The following is a 25,326-nucleotide window of genomic DNA, read 5'->3' on the forward strand; positions in this document are numbered from 1 at the left end:
TTTACATACTAAATTTCTATATGAGTGTCCAGCTCCTATTTCTGTAACTCAAACTAGTGGACGCTAACGATTTTGCATCACAATACATATTCTGCCGTGATTCATACTGTCCAGTTATAGCCTAATTCGATTCACCTTAGCCCATCAGGTCCTTGCACTTAAATAAAGATAATCCTCTGGCATTTAAGAAAGTTTCATGGTTGTAATGCATCTTCTGATATTGTTCTCATTGCCATTCGGATATCCGCATTTATTCGTGGCGAGCAGGCAGACGGAACAGCATATCGATTTGTGGCAAAATTTTTATCATTTGAAAAGTGTTCTGGGATTTAATTAGTTAATAATCATGAATGAACACTCAACGCTCAGGCCCTCTTATTTTGTCCGATCAAATACTAATTATTGAATTAGTTACATCTCCCGTCATTACCTCGAATATCCTTGTATTGTTTGTTTTTACTCGATCGTAATATAATAGCCCCAAATCTCTTGTCTCTTACCTCTAATATCCTGTGATGGTTCGCCTTTTCTTGGTCCACTCTTCAATCGATCGTAATCTAGTCACGCCATTGCTCTCCTCTCTCTTAATTTGATAATCTGTTAGTTTTGTTAGGTCTCAATGTGTTTACCTCCTGTAGGGCCCTACATTGGCTATTTCATTTCCTCTTATTCCGGTAGGCCCTTACACTAAAATGGTAAAAACCGTGCTCCTACTGCATCTTATAATATTGTTCTCATAGCCATTCAGATATCCGCAATTATCCTCATCCTTGGGGACCTCGTATTAGTGTTGAATCGACAGACGGAAAAGAATATCGGCGCCTGAGCTCACCACGTAGACTACCTTTCTACTCGGCCATAACAAGGGTCTCTTAAGGTATCCGGCCAAGTATTCCTGTTAAGTTAGTTACATCTTCAAACTTTACCTCGGTGGTCAAGACAGAGTCTTCAGTATATAAACTGCATACCTCACAACCAGTCATCAGTTAAAAGTTCTTTGGTCTTCTCCCTTAGGGTTTTCAATATGGATTCTGCACTGGGGGAAAACGAAGCAGTTCATAGGTTGGATTCGATATGGGGATTGTGTGCTGTTACAGACAGACTGTCTTCTCCGTTATGCTACCACAAGAACTCACCATCTCTCTTATTTATGAGTATTTTTATTGAAATAATTATGAGAGATTTCAGTAACGCCCAAGGTATAACATATGAAATCTCCTAGAATATGTACACTAAAATATGGGGGCTGACGAAGACAGAAGTGAAAAATCAAGCAGTCACCAACTATGTTGATATTATAGAAATTCATTTATAACCAATATGACTAAAGGGTGATACGGTCATATGTACACTAAATAGAATATGTACACTAAAATATGGGGGCTGACGAAGACAGAAGTGAAAAATCAAGCAGTCACCAACTATGTTGATATTATAGAAATTCATTTATAACCAATATGACTAAAGGGTGATACGGTCAAAATTTGGTAAAGGGAAAACGCATGTAAATCGGTGAAATCGTTTATTTAAAAAATCAAATTATTTTTTTTTTTCAAGTTCAATTAGTATAAAATTCAGGAAAAATATTCAGTTAGACTTTCGCTTTTCCAAATCCGAATTGCCGGACCTCACGCTTGACACCTGCCATCAGATTTTGTACAGCCACCTTGTCCACCTTCTTCGCCCCAGAAAGCCAGTTTGCCTTGAACTGCTGCTCGTCCTTAGCAGTTTTTTTTTTTGGTTTTCTTTAGGTTCCGCTTGACAATAGCCCAGTATTTCTCAATTGGGCGGAGCTCTGGCGTGTTGGGAGGGTTCTTGTCCTTGGGAACCACCTGCACGTTGTTGGCGGCGTACCACTCCATGGCCTTTTTACCGTAATGGCAAGATGCCAAATCCGGCCAAAACAGTACGGAACAGCCGTGCTTCTTCAGGCAGCAGACGTTTATTCAAACACTCTTTCACGTAAATTTCTTGGTTGACAGTCCCGGAAGCTATGAAAATGCTGCTTTTCAAGCCACAGGTACAGATGGCTTGCCAAACCAGATATTTCTTTGCGAACTTTGACAGTTTTATGTGCTTGAAAATATCTGCTACCTTTCCCCTTCCTTTTGCCGTATAAAACTCCTGTCCCGGAAGCTGCTTGTAGTCGGCTTTGACGTAGGTTTCTTCGTCCATTACCACGCAGTCAAACTTCGTCAGCATCGTCGTGTACAGCATCCGGGATCGCGCTTTGGCAGTCGTATTTTGTTTCTCATCGCGATTTGGAGTCACTACCTTCTTGTAAGTCGATAGTCCGGCTCGTTTTTGGCTCGATGCACGGTTGTATACGATACACCCAGCTTATTTGCGGCATCTCGGAGAGAGAGGTTAGGGTTTCGCTTGAAACTACCGGCAACTCTCTTTGTCGTCTCAGCGGCTTCCGGTTTTCGATTTCCCCCCGATCCAGACTTTCTGGCTGCCAAACACTTTAATTACATTTGTAACGGTTGATTTGGCAACTTTTAACGATTTTGCCAGCTTTGCGTGCGAGTAGCTCGGATTTTCGCGATGCGCGAGCAAAATTTTGATACGCTGCTCTTCTTGCTTGGACGGCATTTTGACAACTGAAGAGTGAATTACAAAATCAAAATAGGAGCAACATTCTACATACACACACCTTCAAAATGAGAGGTGTTCAGGTTTTTTAAATGCAAAAATGAAAAAAATACGTCAAGTTTTTATTGACCAAAGTTTTACCGTATCACCCTTTATCCATCTCCAAATTAAAATAAACTATCATTTATGCTTCTTTATGTATTCCAATATTATTTCAGTTACTACGCCGATGATACACTCAACTGCGAAGTATTCCATTATTGTCAAGAAAACCAACGTCACTCGTGGATATGCCCAGAAGGTTTTACTTTCCATCAAATTCATTTGATCTGTATGCCACCATCCAATGATAATAATTGTCAACAATCTTCCAAATACCATATTGTCAATGAGTATTTGTATAAACCAGTGAATTTACAAGAGCATCAGAGTAAACCCAATGTAACGCTACGCTATTCAGAACGCTATTATCCAGAGAACTATTACGATCAAGATCGTGATCGTTATGATGAAGAAGATGATGCACCCAGACAACGTGTCCAACATCATAGACAACCGGTAAGACAATGAAATTAAATAACCAAAGCTGGATATAATGGCGCATTTCTTATTTTCAGATTCAAGTTGGTTTCCATCAACAACAACAACAACAACAACAGCAGCAGCATCAGCAACAGCAACAACAACATGTTCAACCCCAATACCAAAGGGCCCCAACACAGGCTACTCCATTGCAACAGCCCGCTATCCGTCATCAACCCACACATCATCAGCAACAGTACAATCAGCCCCAACAAACGACTGTTTATCGCAAACCAGTGCCAGTAACCACAATTCAACCTCAGATTCAACCGCAAATTCAACAGATTCGAACACAACCAACTCTGGCAACGGTGACTCAATCACCGTATCGCTTTTTCACAGCTACTCCTCAACTGCATCACCTGCAGCAACATCACCAGCAAACACAGCAGGTATACCGAACACCCGAAGAGATCAATATATCGTTGCAACAAAGGCGTCCACAGATTTTCATAGCCAGTACAACACCGCGTTATTATGAAGATGAATATTTGTATGAGAGAAAGTAAAGAACAATAAAATTTTGAAGCATATGTGAGAAGAAGATAGTGGACCGGGTTTGCTTAATTAAACCCAGTCGGAAGGAACCTCAAGCAAATTCACCACTACCACATTTCAATGGGCTCTTGGTAAACATTGTCATTTTTGATAGCTCTTTGTTTTGATTTTCATGGCTTCTTGACAAAGCGAAACATGTTTCTTCATCCTTCTCCCACGCCACTCCCCGTCCCTTCGTTATCGGACTCCTATAATGGATGTATATTTAATTTAAATTGTACTTTGTTTACTACTCTGCTTTATAATTACTTTATACTATTTTTCTTTAGAGTTTTAAGTTTAATTTAATTTTTATAACATGGGTCCTTGTCACACACACACACACAAATAAATCGTTCATACTCTTCAAACTGTTCAAACAAATAATTGTTTCCTACGAGATAATACAATTATAGGTTTAGGCTTTTCCGAATTTTATTAGAATGTTCAACATCTTTTTATTTAGCACGTGTGAAGGACCCATAACAAAATACTGCGAATAGTCCCATACAGAAGAAAAATCATCTACCATTAATCATAAACCATACAAACAACAAATGAGATTTACTTTTTATCATAACTTTAAAAAAAAAACACACACACATACACAAGAGGATAAGTTTTGATTCTAGTACGATTAGATGTCATTATTAGTTATTGTTGTAAAGAAACTAATTACGAAATAAATGATTAAAAAATATACAATGAAAAATACCTATTTGGATGTTTTATTATATGCATGTAGATCGTTGGACTCCCCATGATTGTGCCTCAATCAAAAATTATCATTGGCTGGTGCAAATTACACAACGATCAATACAATACGATATGCGCCGTGCAGACTATAAGTTTATCCGGACGACAGTGCTCGTGTCGAACATATTCCATATATTGGCCACATTATAAGTTAAGACTAAATCTTTATCGAAACGATAATTTGCCGTTTAATTTATAGATTTGCACACTACGAAACACACGCTGTTCCTCGGGTAGCAACTCTAATAGATCCTAGTTTAAAAAAAAATGGTTTTAAATCAATTTAAAATGCTGATCAGGCAGTTAAAGCTTTGAAGCAAGAGATGCACACCGTTTTGTTAAAAACTCCACTGGAACAGCCAATGCCAAACACATCTTCCCATAACCGAATTTTTCGGTTTTACAAAACAAAATTAAAGCGAAAGTAAAATCATCTCGAGCAGATTCTATAATAATTTTGAGGCAGCACCTAGAAACTATAAACGAACTGGTAGAATGCGATCCACTTTCGGTTTGGAAAATAAATATAAAATAATTTAGCTAAAAAATATTTATGTGTGGCGGCAACTTCCTGCAAATCAGAACGAATGTTCGATAAAATGATGTTTATTAATAAAAATCAGCAAATTTTCGAAAAATTTTTATCTAAATTTATTTTAAATATGATATTTTTATAACTAAATTTATTTTATTTTATTTTTTTGGCAATTTTTATACCCACCACCATAGAATGGTGACGGGGTATAATAAGTTTGTCATTCCGTTTGTAACGCATCGAAATATCGATTTCCGACTATATAAAGTATATATATTCTTGATCAGGGAGAAATTCTAAGACGATATAAGCATGTCCGTCTGTCCGTCTGTCTGTCTGGCTGTCTGTTGTAATCATGCTACAGCATTCAATAATGGAGCTATCGTCCTGAAATTTGGCACAGAATCGTCTTTTGTCTGCGCGCAGGTCAAGTTCGAAGATGGGCTATATCGGGCCATGTTTTGGTATAGCCCCCATATAAACCGACCTCCCGATTTGGGGTCTTTCGCTTATAGAAACCGTAGTTTTCATCCAATTTGCGCGAAATTGAAAATCTAGAGATATTTTGGGACCTTGAAGAGGTGTGCCAAAAATGGTGAGTGTCGGTCCATGTTTTGGTATAGCCCCCATATAAACCGACCTCCCGATTTGGGGTCTTTCGCTTATAGAAACCGTAGTTTTCATCCAATTTGCGCGAAATTGAAAATCTAGAGGTATTTTGGGACCTTGAAGAGGTGTGCCAAAAATGGTGAGTGTCGGTCCATGGTTTGGTATAGCCCCCATATAAACCGACCTCCCAATTTGGGGTCTTTCGCTTATAGAAACCGTAGTTTTCATCCAATTTGCGCGAAATTGAAAATCTAGAGATATTTTGGGACCTTGAAGAGGTGTGCCAAAAATGGTGAGTGTCGGTCCATGGTTTGGTATAGCCCCCATATAAACCGACCTCCCGATTTGGGGTCTTTCGCTTATAGAAACCGTAGTTTTCATCCAATTTGCGCGAAATTGAAAATCTAGAGGTATTTTGGAACCTTGAAGAGGTGTGCCAAAAATGGTGAGTATCGGTCCATATTTTGGTATAGCCCCCATATAGACCGATTTCCCGATTTTACTTCTTGGGCTTCTAGAATCCGAAGTTTTTATCCTATTTGCCTGAAATTGGAAATCTAGAGGTATTTTCGGGTCATAAAGAGGTGTGCCGAAAACGGTGAGTATCGGTCCATATTTTAGTATAGCCCCCAAAAGAACGATCTCCCGATTTAACTCCTTGGGTTTCTAGAAATCGTACTTTTCATCTGATTGTAAATATTCTGGTATTTTAGGCTCACAAAAACGTGTATCTGATTAAGTTTTTATCGGTCCATTTGGTAATGCCTCCATATAGACCGACTTCACTTCGTGAGGGTGTAGAAGGCGCACTGATCATGAAAATTGCTTGAAACTCAATGTAAAATTTCCAGATTTTACTTCTACAGATTTAAGATTTCAAATCAAGACGTTATTTTATAATTTTCTTGCACACTTACAAGAGATGTTAATGATTCCTCTAAAACTCAAACAAAAATGTTTCTTATAAATCCAGAGTCTGATATAGTCCTCTTAGGTGAAATCTTTAAATTTATCTTCGGGAAGTGTCCTCAAGCCCTCCTGAAATTTCAAAGGAAACCCTAATATTTGGTTCATGGTGGTGGGTATTTAACTTAGTGCTGTATATACTTGTTTTATTTATTTTTTTTTTTGTGTTAGTTCAGACCATGAATTAAAATGTTTTTTTTTTTTGTTTTAATGAGTAGGAATTATAGTTTTTTAATCAATAAATACAAATATGTCTTTATTATTTTATATTATTATTTCATTTATTAAAGTTACTATAATGTTTAAATATGCGGTTTATATAATTTGCCCCTGCATCTTAGGTTAGGTTAGGTTATGTGGCAGCCCAATGTATCAGGCTCACTTAGACTATTCAGTCCATTGTGATACCACAGTGGTGAACTTCTCTCTTATCACTGAGTGCTGCCCGATTCCATGTTAAGCTGAATGACAAGGGACCTCCTTTTTATATCCGAGTCCGAACGGCGTTCCACATTGCAGTGAAACCACTTAGAGAAGCTTTGTAACCCTCAGAAATGTCACCAGCATTACTGAGGTGGGATAATCCACCGCTGAAAAACTTTTTGGTGTTCGGTCGTAGCAGGAATCGAACCCACGACCTTGTGTATGCAAGGCGGGCATGCTAACCATTGCACCACGGTGGCCCCTGCATCTTACATGCTTTATTTTTTCAGAAACATCGATGTTTGATTTAAAAACATCGAAAACATCGATGGTTGCAAACATCGATGTTTCTCCCCCTCTAGAGTAGAGAAATATCAATCAAATCGTCAGCTAAGATTGTACAATCTTGTATTGCCGCAATACAGTCATCAATTACAAGATTGTACAACCTTAGCTGATTGATATTTCTCTACTCACCAATTCCAAGATTGAGCAATTATCATTATATGACTGCGCAACCATTAATGATCTGATTGCACAATCTCAGAATACTGTTTTTTACCTATCAACCTTATTTAACCTATGAAAATCCTCAATAAACGCAAGGATGACCAATTTGAGAGTGAACACCAACCTCAACATAAATTCAACTTGCCTTACACATGAAGAGTGTATATCGAGGGAATGTATTGAATTCTACTGTTGTTTTTTTTATTAAAAACACGATTTTCGCAAAATGTTTCCAAATTGTATTCTATTTTAATAAAAAATAATAAAATGGTTTGAGATTTGTGTTTGAGCGTAAACTCCATCCTTAACATAAATTTAACTAAACCTACAAATTGCTTACCTTCAACACATTTTTCACTATAGTTCGGTGTAGTGGCAGCCCATTGCCCCGTGTCGGGCTATTTTTATGCCATACGTGGTGAACTTCTCTCTTAGAGATTTTAGGATTCCATGTTTAGCTCAACGGAAAGGAACTTCCGTTTTTTAGCCAACTCCGAAAGGTGTTACAGTTTACCATGAACCACTTAGATCAGTTATGAAACACTCAAAACCGCCACCAGCATTACTTATATTCTCAAGGTTGCTACTCGAGCCAAATATATTCTACAAAAATTTGGAGAAAATTTTATCAAAAAAGTATTAAAAAAAGCCTTATTTTGTCAAAATTTTATTTCTATAGAAAATTTTCTAAAAATTTTATTTCTATAGAAAATTTTCTCAAAATTTTATTTCTATAGAACATGTTCTCAAAATTTTATTTCTATAGAAAATTTCCCCATAATTTTATTTCTATAGGAAATTTTCTCAAAATTTTATTTCTATAGAAAATTTTCTCAAAATTTTATTTCTATAGAAAATTTCCCCACAATTTTATTTCTATAGGAAATTTTCTCAACATTTTATTTCTATAGAAAATTTTCTCAAAATTTTATTTCTATAGAATTTTTGTCAAAATTTCATTTCTATAGAATTTTTGTCAAATTTTCATATCTATAGGAAAATTTTCTCAACATTTAATCCTCTAATGCCCAAATTTTTTTGCCAGATGAATAAGTATTCAATGTTTACGACACAATAGCAAGAAATCGAAACAAGAAAAGTGTATACGATAAAATTCAGTATATGCTACAAAGCCTCTTGAACAGTTTTAACTACGTTTTCTTTTTATTTTAACCATTTTTATTGTCTTAAGATATGTTTTACTAAAAGCTTCCTGATTTAACGAAGCCCGCCTAAAGGCGGGATTGGGCATTGGAGGGTTAATTTCTATAGGAAGTTTTGTCAATCGTTTATTTCTATAGAAAAATTTCTCACACTTTTATTTCTATAGAAAATTTTGTTAAAATGTTATTTCTATAGAAAATTTTCTCAAAATTTCATTTCAACAGAAAATTTTCTCAAAATTTTATTTCTATAAAAATTTTTCTCAAAATATCATTTTTATAGGAAATTTTCTCAAAATTTCATTTCTATAGAAAATGTTCTCAAAATTTCATTTTTATAGGAAATTTTCTCAAAATTTCATTTCTATAGAATATATTGTCAAAATTTTATTTCTATAAAAAAAAAATTCTAAAAATTTCATTTCTATAGAAAATTTTCTCAAAATTTCATTTCAACAGAAAATTTTCTCAAAATTTCATTTCAACAGAAAATTTTCTCAAAATTTTATTTCTATAGAAAATGTTCTCAAAATTTCATTTTTATAGGAAATGTTCTCAAAATTTCTTTTCTATAGAATATATTGTCAAAATTTTATTTCTATAAAAAAATTTCATTTCTATAGAAAATTTTGTCAAAATTTTATTTCTATTGAAAATTTTGTCAAAATTTTATTTTTATAGACAATGTTTTCAAAATTTTATTTCTATAGAAAATGTTCTCAAAATTTCATTTTTATAGGAAATGTTCTCAAAATTTCTTTTCTATAGAATATATTGTCAAAATTTTATTTCTATAAAAAAAATCCTAAAAATTTCATTTATTTATTTATTTAATCAACAAACGCCCTTCTGGACAACATGTTGATAGAAATTCAATCAATAGAGCTCTAGTATTCTATAGAAAAGTTTCTCAAAATTTCATTTTTATAGGAAATTTTCTCAAAATTTCATTTCTATAGAATATATTGTCAAAATTTTATTTCTATAAAAAAAATTTCTAAAAATTTCATTTCTATAGAAAATTATGTCAAAATTTTATTTCTATAGGAAATTTTTCAAAATTTCATTTCTATAGGAAATTTTGTCAAAATTTCATTTCTATAGAAAATTTTCTCAAAATTTTATTTCTACAGAATATATCGTCAAAATTTTGTTTTTTAGAAAGTTTTTTCAAAATTTTATTTCTATAGAAAATTATGTCAAAATTGTATTTATATAGGAAATTTTGTCAAAATTTCATTTCTATAGAAAATTTTCTCAAAATTGTAGTTTTATAGAAAATTTCCCCACAATTTTATTTCTATAGAAAATTTTCTCAAAATTTTATTTCCATAGAAAATTTTCTCAAAATTTTATTTCTATAGAATATTTTTATTCTATAGAAAATTTTCTCAAGATTTTATTTGAATAGAAAATTTGTGAAGTACCTACCTCTTACTTGAAAGGAATATTTTGCAAAATCTATCAAACCATCAAAAATTCTCCCAATCTGCCATACAGTAAAAACACTACCATTTTTGGTAGAATTCTATCAATTGTGGATATACTAATGCTAAAAAACGTTTTGGTGTTCGGCAGAGACTAGGATTAAACCCCTGGCCATTTGTAAACCAAAAATATGCCTTTAAAGGTCTAAGTACTGCTATATACAGTCACATCACACTATCCGATTTTAGTCCTAAATGTATTCCATTTGGTTTTTACATTCCTATGTATGCTTTTATCTTCTTCTTCTGTGTTCCCTTTCTGTGCATTGGAGATCTTTTTATTTCACTGTAGTTCTTTTCAATATGTAGCCGTATTTTCAATGAGTTCTATCAAGTGGCACAAATTTACCTGTAATGATGCAACAACGTTGATTAGTAATATTTCATCTAAGGCATATTTACAGTCTTTAGCGTTAATAACAAGAATGTATTTTTAATATTTGTATTATATTCGATTATATTAATAATTAATACATAAAAAATACAATGTTCCATTTTTGGATTACACCCACTGCATATGGACCATCAAATATTCAAAAACTACACTTTCCTGTAACCATTCTTCTGTGTAAATTTCCGCTGGTTACCATAATTCTGTCTTGAGGATGTAGTTGGCTGGGCGTATTTTTTCGAAGGTGGTGGTGGATGTACAGCTTCATATTCGTCGTATTCTTCATACCTAGTGGCAAGATTGTACAGATCAAATAGAGATCTAATAGACTTTCAATTTATCCCCATATTAAAGACTTACTCAGATCTCATGGTTCTTGGAAAATCGCAATTTTGTAATTTGCTAAATACCGATCTATCAAATAAATTAGGATTTTAGAAAATGCATTAATGAATAAAAATCGGTATCAGTATTCTCTCTTAATTACCTATACATAGTATGTGGTTTGATTCTTGCCGCATATTCCGGATGTGTTTCCATTAGTTCACGATATTGTTCCTGAGAGATTTCATCATTCTTATCGGGTATAATGTACTTACGAATTTCTGCCAAGGCGTAGCTAATACGAGCATAGGCCTCTGCCGGAGGAGCTAATGTACTTATTTCTACATACAAATTTTTGTTAAGATGATTAAATGCAGGATTTCCCGATTGCCTCAAAGCTTCCTCTTTCTCTTCGTCACGCAAGCTAGTACGACCCTTAATACCAAAATTACACATGGTCTCCTGTGTCAAATGTTTTAGCGTATTGCCTTTGGGTCCAATTAACTTTCCCATAAAATTGAATTTGGGGTACTGTTTAACAGGTAAGTGAACATTTTGACTGACTTTTATTGGAAGCTGTTTATAAACATCAGCATGTAATTCTTTTCCAGGAACTCGTCCAGTTGCGTATATACGATCAATTGCTATATTGCGAGATATGGAATGAAAATGAAACATTGTTGATCCTTCTTTGTACTTGACCAGACTTACCATCGTCAATAACTTGGATACATAAGGGGAAATCCTTTGGAAGTCTTGCCTTTTCCTCCAAAAGTTCATCTACGTACTTCTGGGCAATTTCATTGATTTTAGGAATGTATGTTTCAAAAGTTGGATCATTGTTGTTAGCCATTTTTTCAAGAAATTTAATGGATACCTTTCACCGGCTGCTTTGACATGAATTGAACGGAGTTTGTAATGAAGGTATTTCCCTAAATCAAATATAAAGCGTCGCGATACTTTTACTTTTAAGGGCACCTTACACGGTCGGATAAACATTATAACACAACATGTTGCGGCGACAAATCAGCTGGTATAAGGTCATGTTTGCGTGGTGCGCGTACGTGTTGGCATAAAATCAAAACAACTTTGATTTTTTCTGGTTGGGGCGGACACATCTTTAAGTGTGAGGGGATGTTCGCCCAACATTATGAAAAAGAAATTTATTTTTATTATAAAAAAAAACATTTCTGTAATGGAATTAATTCTCTATCTCCAATTATGGTTCACCCATAGAAAAATTATTACCATACGTGATTAAATCAATACCGTACATTATTACCAACCCCGTATGGTACAATATCAATACCGAACGGTACAGACGGTACACAAAGCATGAAAGTACCATACGGTATTATGAGAATACCAAAATGGTATTAAAAATAATACCTAAAGGCCGGTATGCACCTCTGGCGAAAAATTTCATTCCCATAAGAAATGCATTGCTATTTATGGTAACGAAATTTTCGGTAGCGTTCAATTTCGTAAGCTGGTACGCACCTCTAATGAAAATAACAGAGTTGTCAAAAGCATATTTTGGCAGCAAACATTTAATTTATTACAATCATTGTGTGCGTAAAAGTTTTAAACGGTCTGTAAATAATAAACAATTTATTTTTGGAATATTTGGAACATATATTAAAAATTTTTAAAAGCGATTAGCTGGTTTAAAATTTGTGTACACAGCCCTGTTTTTTTGTTGTAGACTTAAATAAATTTTTGCTGCCGAAAATTTCGCTAGAGGTGCATACCGGCCTTAAGCGGTATTAATATTTATACCATTAAGTTATTGATGTATAACAGTGTGGTATTACCAAATAATACCAAAACGGTATTGGGTTTAATCCAAACCCTGTATTTATTCTTATAACCCTGCCAACATTTTTTGAATTTGGGGACTCTTTTGAGAATCCCCACTACGTCGAAAACAAGCATATACGACATCAAAAACTCGTCGGAAAAGCGCCGTCACTATTGAGAAGTTGTACCACGCCAAGTTACTACAAAAATGTTTCGCATGAGTGCAATTATTAGGTGCCTTTATAGATCAATTTAGAACGACGCCAATAAGGGACCCTCCAAACAATCAGAAAAAGTGCATTTTAAGATAGTTGTAAAAGAATCATTGTGGTCGAGTAAAACACGTTTGTTTAGATATTTATTAATTTGATTAAACATTTACAAATTCTTAAAAATATAACATTTATACCACTATCACATTACATTTAACATAATTTTTGGCATTAATGATGATGTTGAGTTACAAGTAGCGAGTTACATGTTGCTGCGTCTATCAACCAGTGTTTTAATTCCATGGAGGCAGCGTGTCTGTAAAATATCTGAAAAACAATCACTTTATTCCATTTGGAAAATCACCAAATTGTTCACCAATATACCTTTCACAATTTTAAGCGTATAATCTATGTTTTCAGAACTTTATTTTCGTTTTTATTTAATTAAAATATAACAAGCTGGTTGCGCTTGGCGTTTCACAAAAAAAAATGGCTTTTTTAACAGTAGGGATGGCAAATTACTTGCATGTACTTTTTGATGTACCTTTTCATGATGGTTGAAGTGACATTTACGAGTCTGTGGTAACGATGAGGTTGAAATGGAACTTTGAAATGCTGGCAGGGAATACATATTAGTTCAGTAAAACACACGTAACAATGACTTTTCCTTTAATACATATATAAAATACATAGTACATACACTTCACCACTTTTTTCATGCAAAATTAATCTTTGAATTGTATGTCCCATCACAGGCTCTGTATGCCTCAAGCTGCCTGTCGTGAGATTTGGAAAGCTTTTGTATGTCTCTTATGCGCTTTACAGATAATCAGTTATTCCGGACGACAATGCTCGTTTCGAAAATATCCCATATATTGTGCACATTATAAGTTAAGTCCGAAGGCATAACCGATACTAGGGCTGTTTTCTTTTTGCACTGGATGCAACATTTGTATGGGCTATCCAGAACATCTTTCCACTGGTGTTCTATCCAGAACATCTCATCAGTGCAAGTCGCGCCGATGTTACCAGATTGTATTTGGATAAAGTGACGCTTCTTCGATTCACAATAGCAATTTATTGTGACTATTTTATCGAAAAACATGAAATTCAAAGTGATACAGTGTCATAAATAATCGCAGCAGTAAATATTTATTACTAATTGAAGCATTTCATACATTAAAAATGCAAGATTTCACTTCTTTTCTGTGATTGTTTTTAAACATCTGATGACATATTTTTGGAGATGTCCTGGATAAACGAGTACTCTGTTTTATTTTAGTCCTTAACGGCTTAGCATAATATCCAGTGCTAAAAGAAAACAGCCCTATTGCTGCATGTTTATGGAATCGATAACACATTAACCGATTATTTAGTCATGGCCGACAAGTCGTATCGATGTGACACACTGCAAAGGGCACCTTATACCGTCGGATAAACCCTGCGAGACAACACATTGCGGCGACAAATCCGCTAGTATAAGCCCTGCCAGCATTTCAAAGTTTCATTTCATCATCATCGCTACCACAGACTCGTAAATGTCACCACAACCATCGCGAACTGTTATGGGGGAAGCATATCAAAAAGTACAAAATGTACATGAAATATTTTGCCATCACTAGAAGAGCCATTTTATTTTTTGTGAAACGCCAAGCGCAACCAGCTTGTTATATTTCATTTAAATAAAAACGAAAATAAAGTTCTGAAAACATAGATATTACGCTTAAAATTGTGAAAGGTATATGGTGAACAATTTTCGACTTTCCAAATAGAATAAAGTGATCGTTTTTCAAATATTTTTCCAGGCACGCTGTCTCCATTGAAAATAAACAAACTGGCTGATAGACGCTGCAATATGTAACTTGCTACTTAAAACTCAACATCATTCTTTTATTAATGCAAAAAATTATGTTAAATGTGATGAGATAAACCGAAAAATGTTATATATATATAAGAAATTATAAATGTTTAATCAAATCAATAAACATCTACACAATCGTGTTTTACTTGACCACAATGATTCTTCTACAATTACCTTAAAATGCACTTTTTCTGATAGTTTGCAGGGGTTCTTATTGGCGTCCTTCGAAATTGATCTAAATAGGCACCTAATAATTGCACTGATGAGAAACTTTTTCGTAGTAACTTGGCGTGGTACAACTTCTCAATAGTGACGGCGCTTTTCCGACGAGTTTTTGATGTCGTATATGATTGTTTTCGACGTAGTGGGGATTCTCAGAAGCGCCCCCAAATTCAAAAAATGTTGGCAGGGAGGTCATGTTCGTGTGTTGCGGGGACGTGTTGGCATAAAATCAAAACAACTGTAATTTTTTCCGGTTGGGAGGAACAAATCTTCATGTGTAATGCGCTTTACAGACTATCGGTTATTCCGGACGACAGTGCTCGTGTCGAACAGATCCCATATATTGTGCACATTATAAGTTAAGTCCGAAGGCATAATCGATAGTGCTGCATGTTTATGGGATCGATAGCACATTTACCGATTATTTAGTCATCGCCGACAAGTCGTATCGATCCGACACAATGTAAGATTCTTTACAAACACCGACATTCCGTCCGGAATAACTGATAGTCTGTAAAGCGCATAAGGGGATGTTCGCCAAACATTAGCATTATTTTCATAATTAAACCAAGCATTTCTGCAATTAAATTAATGAGGGATCGCTAATTCAGCTTGGAATTTTTATTGTTTCTTCCATTTGTACTAAAAAATGGCTTTACACCTAACTTTTCGTCCATCTTCATTGGTTGTATTTATGCTTCTTCTTATTTCTTCATGTTGTTATCATAATTGTTCGTGTAGTGTGAGGGTAAAACTTGAACGAACACACAACAAATAGGCGAACCTCTGTCGGAGTGTTTATCCGACCGTCTAAGGTCCGCTTAAGATTCTTAACAAACATCGACATTCCGTCCGGAATAATTGATAGTCTGTAAAGCGCATAAGGGAGCTCACAGTCAACAAATACGGTATTTAGGTTTGCCTACACAATTCGAATTTAACTAATCTGGCATCACTCTTTATCTGGCCACCATTATTTTTTTAGCTATTCGGCGAAGTGGATCGTTAATTGTGAAAAAATTAAATTGAAATAAAACAAAAAGAAAAATGAGTACCGAGCATGATAAACAAGATCTCCATTGTCCCAGAGTTAATCAAGTGGCTCAAGAATATATTGACGAATTACTAAAGGAGGAAGCAAGATTACCTAAAGATTTTCCCGTTGTTGCGGCATTAATCAAAGATAGTGAGTATTTGGTGCATTCTTTCTTTGGGCTTGGGAGGATTTTTTATGTATACCAAGTTTTTAATATGTGTGTGTGTGTTCGAAAACGAATCGAATATGAGACATTTTGTCAATCAGGGGAAAGAGGATTATAATTTTGGATCATATAATTATTCAATAAACCACGTCAGAGGTAGGAATAACCCAGCAAAAACTCTCATTACCCGGTAATCTTGTAGGTAAGCCTATTTAAAAATTAATAACCACTTATTAATTGGCATCGTTTCGGATTACATTTACATACGCATGTCCTAGGAGGAAAGTACTTCTCCCCAGGCATACTTTCGGCCATAAAATAAGTAGTGCATTTAAAGCATATAATCACCTAATATGTAATGACTTATTCGTAGATACACCAAAGCTTGCAAAATAGCCACTTATAGTCTCAGGCAACCAAATCTCGAAAATATTGATTTCTATCGCCGATTACAATGGATCAAAATATGGCGAGTGGTGCTGTAATAGGAGAACTACTGAATAGAAATAGAATATTGTATAAATAAACAAAAAATCTAATAAATAATCTAAATACGATTACACTCAAATTAATGTCACACTTAAAATAGAAATAAATGTAGGTTGTTTAAGGGAGTTGGATTCGTGAATTACGTTATAATATATCCAATAGCCAATTCACATAAGGTTCGAAATCTACTAAAAGTGGATTTTAAGTCTCTTTTTTTATAAGGCAAATGGCATTTGATTTATTTATTTATTTATTATTGTAAAACTAGTACAACAAGATTTGATATCTTATAAATTACAGTACTAGCTGGTATTTGGCAATACAAATGATTTGAAATTATTATTAGAATTATACTTAGTATTTATATAAATTTTAATATAATTTTAAGATTTTAAATAACACTAGCCAACAACCATTTTGTGAATTGTTTCTAGCATATTTTTTATTATTGATTATGACCTACTGAACACGAAAATGATTTTTAAAAAATTTTCTGTCGATTGGTTTTCGAGATATAATTTTGCCGTTAAAATGCCGTTATATTTTATATGAATTTTTATATGTTTTTTTGCCACATTTTTACTTAAAAAACGCCGTTTTTTTTACCTTTTTAAGCCGCTAACATCCAAACTACTTACCCGATTTGAAAATTTTCTGAGAATGAGAATGAGAATGAGTTGTAGACGGCTCAATTTTCTTTAATTTGAGTAGTATTCGGATCAAAAAGGTCAAAGAAAACGAAAGATATGCTCAAAATTGTAGGTGTACCTCCAAAAATTAAAAAAAAAAAATTATATCTCGAAAACCAATCGACAGAAAATTTTTTAAAAATCATTTTCGTGTTTAGTAGGTCATAATCAATAAGAAAAAATATGCTAGAAACAATTCACAGAGAAAAGCTTGTGATTTGTTGCCTAGTGTAATTGAACATAACAAAAAAAATTGAAATTTAGTTTAAGCGCATTTTGGATTATTATCATATTATGTTTATTTAAAACATAATATGATAATGTCATTAAACACAATTATTATGAAATATTTGTGATAAAGAATTCTTAACGGAAAAATCTTCAGAATTACCGTTACATTACATATTCTTTTTGATTTTTTATGTAAGTGCTCGATTATGTGAATACTTATATTAACTACAACTGCCTAAAAATTTGAGAATAGCAATTCGAAAATTACCGAGAAGTATTTATTTTTGTCATTACAAGTTAGTCATTATAACTCGCCGCAATGTAATGCAACGTGTAATGACAGCTTTACTCCTGGTAATGTCAATTGTAATGAGATGTGGTTACCTAGTTTTTGCTGGGTAATTTATTGTATATCGATTACAGGCTTACGGTGGCGTTTGCCTATTGTTTAATTCTCAAATTGAGTTAAAGCAGAAGAGTAAAAGCAACCCTTTATCTTTGATGAATAAAGTGCTTTACTTTTCATCAGTGCATTTATGAAACCACAAGTTGTCATCTGTTCATCTTTGTCAGTCCGTTTATCCATAGGTTAGGTCGATATTTCAGGCTCACTTAGACTATTCAGTACATTGTGATACCACAGTGGTGTACTTCTCTCTTATCACTGAGTGCTGCCCGATTCTATGTTAAGCTCAATGACAAGGGGCCTCCTTTTTATAGCCGAGTCCGAACGGTGTTCCACATTGCAGTGAAACCACTTAGAGAAGCTTTGAAACGCTCAGAAATGTCACCAGCATTACTGAGGTGGGATAATCCACTTTTTGGTGTTTGGTCGAACATAGGTTTGGATCCACGATCCTGTGTATGCAAGACGGGCATGTTAACCATTGCACCATGCATTTTATCGTCCATTTTTTTGTGTAGATAAGTTAATGTTTGACCTATGTTGTTCAATAAATTATTTTACCCAAAGGCCAAAGGACAGATTGAAGTGAGTATGGCTTTGGCGTGGTTGTTGTTCAGAGGTAACATTTAAAATGTTATTTTACATAGTGTGTCTGCGGCTGATAAAGGCAAAACTAATAGTATTGATTCCATTTACTAATTTAAAACACATTTTAATTATTTTCTCAGCTATTGATCGAATCTATCTAACTGGACGCATCCCTGGAAAAGAACTCAAAGCAGATGTCTTTCAACAGAAGCCTATTAAACTTACTCAGACAGTTTACTTGCCCATCAAACAGTATCCGCATTTTAACTTCCAGGGTAAAATTTTGGGACCTAAAGGCAATACCCTCAAACGCCTTCATCAAGAGACAATGTGCAGTATAGCAATTAGAGGACGAAACTCAATGCGTGATGCCGATCGCGAAGAAGAACTTCGACAATCTGGTGATCCAGCCTTTAATCACTTGCATAAAAATCTGTATGTTGAAATATCAACAGTTGCCGCTCCAGCCGAAGCATATGCTCGAATTGCATACGCATTGAGTGAAATTCGCAAATACATTATTCCCGATAAGAATGATGAGATTTCACAGGAACAATTCCGTGAACTCATGGAAATCGATCCGAAATTGGCAAAAGCTGGTTTTGGCAATAAAACAATGCCCCAAAAGTATGTATATTTTCTAGAGATGTTTTATTTTTTTTTTTGTTGGTTAACTGTAATTAATTTCCTTTACAAAATTTTTCAGATCTATATTTCAAAAATTGGCGGCTATAGGCGGTGCTTATGGAAATGAGTAAGTCCTTATATAAATGTTATTATCTTTTGTTGGTCATCGTCAACGATGTTTCGTCCACATGTTGATGAAAACTTCAATATTTTTAAATTTCAAACCTATTGCTGCAAAGAAATGCCGATGTCCATGTTATATGCATTTACATCTTCATCATTTGTGATAACTGGAAATATTTTTGGCAGGCATTATTCAATTACCTGGCCTATAAATCTTCAATATGTGGGATTGACCAAATTAGAATATACCATTATTATTGCCGATAGATTATAATACAAATGTTCCAAATATTTTTCCCTTTGATAATAAAAAAATTGTATTCATAGAACTGTGCTCCCATATATTTTAAATAAAATGTTCAATGTAAAATGTCTATACATTACATTAGCACAAAAGGAATATCTCCATAATATAATATATAAAATTTAACATGGCATTCATTTTTCGAATATACTCAAACGACTGATAGCTAGTCGCCCTTTTTGGCATTTGAAATCTCTCTTTTTGTATGAGAAAGGCGCGTTCAATTATGCGATTCATAGTGTAATCTCATAGGTCAAATGTAGTATAAAAAACATTCACCGCTTATCGTATAACTCCTTTATTATTAACTTATAATTTCCTATTTTAATTTTCCAGGGATGAAGAAGATGAACCTGCATCACCTCCTCCACAAAGACCACCTCAGACATATGGTGCTTATAAGAAATTTACAGGAGGTAAGATATTTGAATCGATATTCTGGCAAAATAATATATATTTTTCATAATATGCCTTTACATTTTCAAGCTCATTTTCATTTCACATAGAATTATGTTTACCATGTTCGCTCTATTATAGGATGCAGGTCTTAATATCTATGTGATATGTTTTTGACATACTACCCGGAAGTGGTGCACATATCCGGGTAGCTGTTTATTTTTTTTAGTCGCTAACGAAACCATGAATAATATTGTTTTAATCTCTTTGGGAATGTCGGCGAATCTTTCGACAAAACTTAACGATAAATTAACCCGGGCTGTACTAGCGTGACATATGGTCACGGACATTAGACCATCACTAAATCTTCTCGTGTTGATCGCTGATAAACATACCATTGACATTTCAAAATTTGAAAAAAATAATTACAGCACAATTCGGGTTAAAAAAATTAACATTTCGTCAATTTCAATTTTGAAGTACCATATTAAGCTGAGTACTATGTTCAGTTTTCAAGCTGAAAACCAGCTTTATTCACTGTTACTTTTCTTAAATAATTAATTTAGAAATATAAAATGATTATCAATCAATTCATTGGATCTTTTCCATCCATTATTTGATAAGACTTGATAAAAATATAATAGTCTTCATAAAAATTTTTGTACTTTTAATTCAGTGTTTTGGTGAAAAAACCGAACATAGTACTCACCTTTAAGCTGAGTACTATGTTCCGTTTTCAAGCTGAAAACCAGCCAGTTTTCACGGTTACTTTTTTAAATTAATTAGTTCAGAAATATAAAATGCATCGCAATTAATTCCTTGTATATTTTCCATACACTATTTGACAAGACTTGATAAAAATATAATCGTCTTCATATATATTTTTGTACTTTTAATTTAGTGTTTTGGTGAAAAAACCGAACATAGTACTCACCTTTACTTGGGATTTTTTCCACTCTTTCACTTTTTTCTGATGGTGATAGTTGATGGATGGTCAACATCGAAAACCCGTTAACATTTTGATAAATAACAATCCAAATTTTCTTTTGAATCAACCTTTATCGTATTATTAAACAATAATTAGTTTAATACATTTTAAAAATGTTAGAAACTTATTTGATAAAGTATGAAGAAAATACATATTTGTTGAAAATATTGGCTATGCTAGATTTACAGAAAAACATTGTTTTAAATCAAAGTTTTCTTTTTTATGATTCAAAATGGAATCAAATGTTTCTTATATATTGGACGATATTTTCATAAAACTGCCATTGGTACGAACGAATTGAATTTATTTTTGCTTAAATCAAAAATATTAAAATTATTTGGTTATAATTTCGTCTAAAACGTTTCGAAATTTTAGAAGTATCGTTCGACCTCCCCATGTACAATTTTTATTTGCGAATTTACTTTTTTAAATTTTTTGTTATTAGGAAGTTATAGAACTTTAGGGATAAAGTTGAAAATCTATAGGAAATTGTACAATCTTTTTTATTGTTGTTCATTTACCAAGAACAATTTGTATATTGCGTATAATTCTTTCAATAAACTCCAATTAAAATATAAAAAAAAAACATAAAGCTATAAAATGACAAAGGAAATCAAAATAAATAATTAAAAATAATTTATTAAAAACATAAAACTAATATAGAAAAATAACATATGTAACCATTTCGAATTATTTTAGCCCCTAAAAGGAATGAACCTTCACCATTTGCTGCAAAATATAAACAAGTGCGCACGCAACCCTATACGCGTGGCACACCGTTCCAAAACAGGAAATAAATATTCAAAATAACATAACAAACAAAAAATAAGTATTTACTTTATATTTTATGCATAAAACAAAACAAAATCAATTAATATGTTTTATAAATAAGCACATAATGGATGTATGCTGCTCCGAAATTTAATTCAAATTTCCTGTAAAATTTGGGATATAATAAATTCCCTACTATAAATGTAAAAGTACTTCAAAAACTTAACAACATTTTTGGAAATAAAATTTAAAAAAAAAAAACAACAAATATAATACTAATCATAATATATATAACTAAGTTTTTTTAATATAAAAATAAAACAAAAGCAAAAGATATATAACATATAATTTAAGTTTTTTTTTGAAATAAAATTAAAACGAGAAGAAAAAATATAAAATTGAACTCATATATATCACTTGAATAAAATTTAAACAGAAATCGTATAAAAAAGAAATGATAAAGACACAACATATAAAGTGTAATAACAAATATGATGCACTAATATCTCTGTGACTTTCTAACGATACTATTCTCAATTTGTTTTTCCATCCAAAAAAAAACTTTGTTTCTAAAATTTATCGTTTCTAAATGATCATTTCAAATATTTTCCTTTTTGTTTTAAGATTTATTAACAATGAAAATATAATTTACCTTTCATGTCTATATTGTATAAGTTTCTTTAGAAAGTCATAGATTTAAAACGTTAATTGTGGTGAAAATCGAAACAAAATTAACTTTGGATTCAAAAAACACACTCGATATAGACTGGGTTTAAAATATGAGCAACATTTGTGTGAATTGTTTTTGTATAATGATCTTTTCGTAATCATGAAATTAATTCAATTAATATTTAATCCATGAAAATTTTAATATCGGTCACCAAAGTTAATTAAAAAATAATTTATTTATTCAATTCAATTAAAATTTTAATCGATTCGATTAATCGATGCATAATAATTTTAAAGCTAGTAAATAAAAAAGAATTGTCTTTTTTTACCTATTTTTTACCAAGAGATAGTCGGTGCTCTATGCCTAAGTTTTGTTTGATTTCCACCCAATATAAATATCTCCGATTGGTTATAGTTTTTTAATTTAAATAGTCCATAATGGACGTTTTTCAATTATAATTTTTTTGTATTTAACTTTTTATAAGAAAAACAAATTCAAACAAATTAACCATTTATCATTGCAATGTATACCTATGGAAAACGGAGAAAATCTGAATGCAACTTTCAACTGACGGAAAGATCAGGATTCTGTATAGCATCTTCATCTGACTTCAGTGCTGCCAGTATATTGGGTAAGTTTGGAGTTTGTAAATCCTTTGTCATGTATGCAGAATTTATAATAATAAATAAAGAATTAAAAAAAAACAATAATTAACTTAATTTTACTTATGGTTCGCTTGATTGGTTTGTCGAGCTAATTGTTTTTTTTTTAAGTTTATTTGGTTTATCGGCCTTTTTCCTTATTCAATTCAATTCAAACATTTATTTAATCAATTAAGCCCTCTTGGACCATACATTGATATCTTAAAAAAAAAGTACAACAAGCTTTATTAGCTTTTGTTATTCAAGAAATATGTCTTTGTATTAGTTTTGACTTTTTAAAATCCGTTCAAATCGGCTTATCATTTTGGCTAAAGTCGGCTTGTCAAGATCGACTAAACGGATTCGAACGTTTTTATATTGAAAAGTGATCGTTAAAACAAAAATATATTTTCCTTACCTGTGAAACCACAACATATGCGTCGCCAGGTGTTGGTCATTGTTTTCCTTGTTCTCCGATGTATTCTTGGACCCTTTGGTCCCTTGAACCATAGACCAAAGGTCAACAACTATACTCTACTTTCCTAACCGATGCGCTGTGATGAAAAGAGAAAATTTGCTTTGTGTTTTAAATATTTGTCCCCAGATTAGAAATTCGAATTATGGCTTTTTCTGTCCCAAAAATCTATAAATCGAATTTCGCAAAAGCCTTTATGGCGCAGAGACAAACATTTCTTTGTAAATATTGAATTATTGAATAAAATAAATAAATAAAAAAATTGGGAACATATGATCCTATCATTTTTAGCACTAAATTAATGAATTTCAAGTAGGTTACGCTAAACTTAGCGGCAGCACTTTATTTTAGGCTCACTAGGCTATTAAGACCATTGTGATAATATAGGAAGTGAACTTATCTTATAAATGAGAATGGCCTATTTTAGCTCAATGACAATGGACCTCCTATTTATAGACGGAGTCAAAGAGAAATTCATAACACTGTGAAATCACTTAGAGAAGCTTTGAACCACTTTAAATTATTCGGGAAATTGGTGTTAAACCCACGATGCTTTTTTGTCCAGTATCTTGTTCCTCCTGAAAGATAGTGCTGGAAGATTCATTTCACAAGAAGTGAAATGAATCTTCCGTAGCCTCGGGGTCCAGACACCACCTGCAAATATCATTATTCGCTAGACCGATCCTTACCATATGTTTTCCCAGAGTGTTGTGTCCTGTTATGATGCCTATTATCGGCCTCCTCTCTTTGCAATGACATCAGAATTTCAGAGATCCTAATATTATTTTCGTCCCATATTAGTTTCGTTTGTTCACGGCCCACACAAGAAGCCCATCGTCTCTTCCATAAAACTTCATATTTGCTATTGATCCTGTAAATAAAAAAGAAAGCGGAGGAAAAACGTCCGAGTTGACGTTATCTGTGCCACCTGCGCATTCCTTAGCCAGTACATCTGCCTCTTCATTCCTAGTTATGCCATATTGTCCAGGTACCCAGCACAGAGTTACATTATGCTGTTCAGTGAGAACCGTAAGCTCTCTACGACAGTGGCTGACTACCTTGGACCTTACGTTCGCATTGCCCAGGGCCTGACTATCGATGAAAATGCTGATATCGCATCTAAATAACGGCATCATCGATAGAAGTTCTGCAGCTTTTGCAATAGCAAATATCTCCGCCTGAAAAATGCTGCATTTATCGTCCAACTTAAGCACCAACTCCTTGCAGTATATTCCGCTGCCTGTACCCTCGGCCATTTTCGAGCCGTTAGTATAAATGTTGAGATCACCAAAGTGTTTCGCCCAGTCCTTTATGCTCGGGATAATTGAGTCCAGGTTACTCTCATACATATGCCGCGTCGCCATATAGTCAGTTCTCATATGTCGTCCGGCATAGACTATCAGTTGTGGCTTATGTTAGATTTATTGGCAGCTCATTTTTGTTTTACTAGAGTTTAGTGACTAGACTCATTGGCAGTGAATTTCTCTATTATAAATGGGGGTTGTATTTTTTTTTTCAACGATTCATATAACGTTGAAACCACTTAGAGAAGCTTTGGAACACTTCGAAATATTCAATAGAAACTGGGATTAGACCCACGACTCTATATATACAAGGCGGGCATCCACAGCTCCACAGAAAACTGAAGGCGTTTCTAAAATCGAATTCATAATGACTTGAATGAAAATCTAGATTTTCAAATTGCCGAACAACCCTATTAAACTACATCATCCACATCGTCAGCAAACAGCTG

At 33.3% G+C, this 25,326-nt stretch overlaps 3 protein-coding genes and 2 long non-coding RNA genes across 5 annotated transcripts in view; 3 read left to right on the forward strand and 2 right to left on the reverse strand.

Moving 5' to 3' along the window:
* Nucleotides 1-4,428, forward strand: part of LOC142238801 (uncharacterized) — a 56,724-nt gene extending 52,296 nt beyond the window's left edge. Inside the window, exons 3-4 of the mRNA XM_075310523.1 lie at nt 2,814-3,153; nt 3,213-4,428. Of these exons, the coding sequence (XP_075166638.1) occupies nt 2,814-3,153; nt 3,213-3,686 (814 nt within the window). The 3' untranslated portion in view covers nt 3,687-4,428. The remainder of the gene's footprint in view (nt 1-2,813; nt 3,154-3,212) is intronic.
* A 6,132-nt stretch (nt 4,429-10,560) lies between these two features.
* Nucleotides 10,561-11,801, reverse strand: LOC142240654 (KH domain-containing, RNA-binding, signal transduction-associated protein 3-like). The gene is made up of 4 exons (XM_075312359.1): nt 11,590-11,801; nt 11,042-11,522; nt 10,915-10,968; nt 10,561-10,842 (listed from the first exon to the last, which is right to left on the reverse strand). Exons 1-4 carry the CDS (start codon nt 11,729-11,731, stop codon nt 10,704-10,706), a joined length of 816 nt encoding a protein of 271 aa, XP_075168474.1. The 5' UTR covers nt 11,732-11,801; the 3' UTR covers nt 10,561-10,703.
* Nucleotides 11,802-13,019: 1,218 nt separating this feature from the next.
* On the reverse strand, nt 13,020-13,507 carry LOC142241304 (uncharacterized). The gene is made up of 2 exons (XR_012723567.1): nt 13,275-13,507; nt 13,020-13,217 (listed from the first exon to the last, which is right to left on the reverse strand). It is a non-coding gene; the product is annotated as an uncharacterized LOC142241304 (long non-coding RNA).
* A 1,028-nt stretch (nt 13,508-14,535) lies between these two features.
* LOC142237664 (uncharacterized) lies at nt 14,536-14,907 on the forward strand. The gene is made up of 2 exons (XR_012722541.1): nt 14,536-14,628; nt 14,696-14,907. It is a non-coding gene; the product is annotated as an uncharacterized LOC142237664 (long non-coding RNA).
* A 1,031-nt stretch (nt 14,908-15,938) lies between these two features.
* On the forward strand, nt 15,939-22,135 carry LOC142237782 (KH domain-containing, RNA-binding, signal transduction-associated protein 2-like). The gene is made up of 5 exons (XM_075309193.1): nt 15,939-16,159; nt 18,719-19,205; nt 19,285-19,332; nt 19,969-20,048; nt 21,716-22,135. Exons 1-5 carry the CDS (start codon nt 16,021-16,023, stop codon nt 21,811-21,813), a joined length of 852 nt encoding a protein of 283 aa, XP_075165308.1. The 5' UTR covers nt 15,939-16,020; the 3' UTR covers nt 21,814-22,135.
* The last annotated feature ends 3,191 nt before the right edge of the window (nt 22,136-25,326 follow it).

The sequence above is a fragment of the Haematobia irritans genome, chromosome 5 (assembly GCF_050003625.1).
Source record: "Haematobia irritans isolate KBUSLIRL chromosome 5, ASM5000362v1, whole genome shotgun sequence".
NCBI lineage: Eukaryota > Metazoa > Arthropoda > Insecta > Diptera > Muscidae > Haematobia > Haematobia irritans.